We start from the raw sequence: 1,811 nt of genomic DNA, 5'->3' as shown, positions 1-1,811 counted from the left end.
ATAAACTATGCTTTCTATAAAAGAATGACAGGTTAATTATCTTTTAATGTTGTTACAGTATCTTCTGAAAGATCGTCAATATTTAACTTAATTTTGCATAATGTTAAACAGTTTTAATGCCACACTATCCTCACCAGTGGTTTCTCTTCTGTTTTGTTTTGTTTTGTTTTTGAATTTTGATGTTATTCTAGTTGTTGTTGTTGTTGTCACTGAACTTTTTCAGGACGCTGGGGCAAATCCAGGGCCTCGTGCATATAAGCAAATGTTCTGTAAATGAGTGATTACTCCAGTCCTATATAACAAATACAGATTCTACTTAGACAAACATCCTTCTCCTCAAAGTTTTTCTCAGCGCAATGTGGACATCCTTATTCCGTAAACTGTAGATAAATGGATTTAGCATTGGGCCTACAATGGTATAAAATATGGTACATACTTTATCATCATCCGCAGACATACTAGAAGGCTTGAGATACATGAATGTTGCTGCTCCAAAGAAAAGAGAAACAGCTACAACATGGGAGCCACAGGTGCTGAAGGCTTTTGACCTACCCTCTGCAGATCGGATGCCAAGGATGTTGGAAAGAATCAAGGTGTAAGAAATAAAGATAGTCGTGCTGGGCACAATTACATTGATACCCACAACAATGAAAACCTCCAGCTCATTGATGGCAGTACTTGTGCAGGAGAGCTTCCTGAGAGGAGGCACATCACACATGTAGTGATTGATGATGTTTCCATCACAGAAGTTCAGACTTAGAACTGTACCAGTATGGGCCAAGGCTCCCACAAACCCCATCACATACACACCTACCATCATCAAGTGGCAGACCTGATGAGACATGGTGACCTGGTAAAGCAGGGGTTTACAGATGGCAACATATCTGTCATAGGCCATTGTTGTCAAAATGTAACATTCATCAATAATAAAGAAGCAAAAGAAAAAAAGCTGAGTCATGCACTCAGCATAGGAGATGATGTTCAGCTTCACAAAACTCACCAGCATTTTAGGGATTATGACAGAGGAGTAACAAAGATCTGTGAAGGAAAGGTTGAAGAGAAAGTAGTACATGGGGGTGTGCAGGTGAGGGTTTAAAACAATCAGAACACTCAAGCCCAGGTTCCCCACCATGGAGACCACGTAGATTCCCAAGAAGAGGAAGAAGAGAGGCAGCTGGAGCTGTGGTTGCTGTGTCAAACCCAACAGGATGAACTCCTTCACTGAAGAGTCATTAACTAAGGCCATTCTTCTCTGGGTCATATCTATGAGAAAAAAAAATAGTAACATTAAAATAAAATCCCAGCCCTCTCTAACCTAAACCAGTAAAACGAGATTAAGAACCAGAATTGAATGAAAAAATTCAAGCTCAGACTTCTCTGTGCTTTTGCTTTCTACATTTTATGGTCATTCATGTACAAAAATAAACATAAATGTGTGACGGCCATTTCTTTGAGAATAATATTCACGGAACCAGTGACTATAGTTGCTTGTACAGCATCTCTGTTCTGCTTCTACCTTGAACATCCATCTTTCACTTAAGCTTCAGTGATAAACTCAAAAGAGAAGACACAAGGCACATTAAAGACTCAAGGTAGTTTGGAGAAAGAAAACAAGAATGTGTTCAATTCAGTACTTACCCTTGTGCATGTAGGACTCATCAGTGACCTCACCTGACTCTTCTTTTCTCTCACAGATGGGCAAGTACTCATGGCATTGAAGAGCAGTAATATGTATTTTTATATACATATGTGTGTGTGTGTTGTTACTACAGTTGTCTTTCTGGTGATGAGAGAAATTAATTTTGGACTGG

At 39.2% G+C, this 1,811-nt stretch overlaps 1 protein-coding gene across 1 annotated transcript; it reads right to left on the bottom strand.

Moving 5' to 3' along the window:
- Positions 1-316: 316 nt before the first annotated feature.
- On the bottom strand, positions 317-1,261 carry LOC130873466 (olfactory receptor 145-like). Its single transcript, XM_057768334.1, has one exon. The coding sequence runs from the start codon at positions 1,259-1,261 to the stop codon at positions 317-319; it is 945 nt and encodes a 314-aa protein (XP_057624317.1).
- Positions 1,262-1,811: the final 550 nt, after the last annotated feature.

This window comes from Chionomys nivalis, chromosome 4 (assembly GCF_950005125.1).
Source record: "Chionomys nivalis chromosome 4, mChiNiv1.1, whole genome shotgun sequence".
NCBI lineage: Eukaryota > Metazoa > Chordata > Mammalia > Rodentia > Cricetidae > Chionomys > Chionomys nivalis.
Note: the sequence above shows the minus strand (reverse complement) of the source record. Positions and strands in the feature narration are given on the sequence as shown.

Coding starts and splice junctions, on each gene's coding strand:
- LOC130873466 (XM_057768334.1), bottom strand. CDS start 1,261: ATGACCCAGAGAAGAATGGCCTTAGTTAATGACTCTTCAGTGAAGGAG.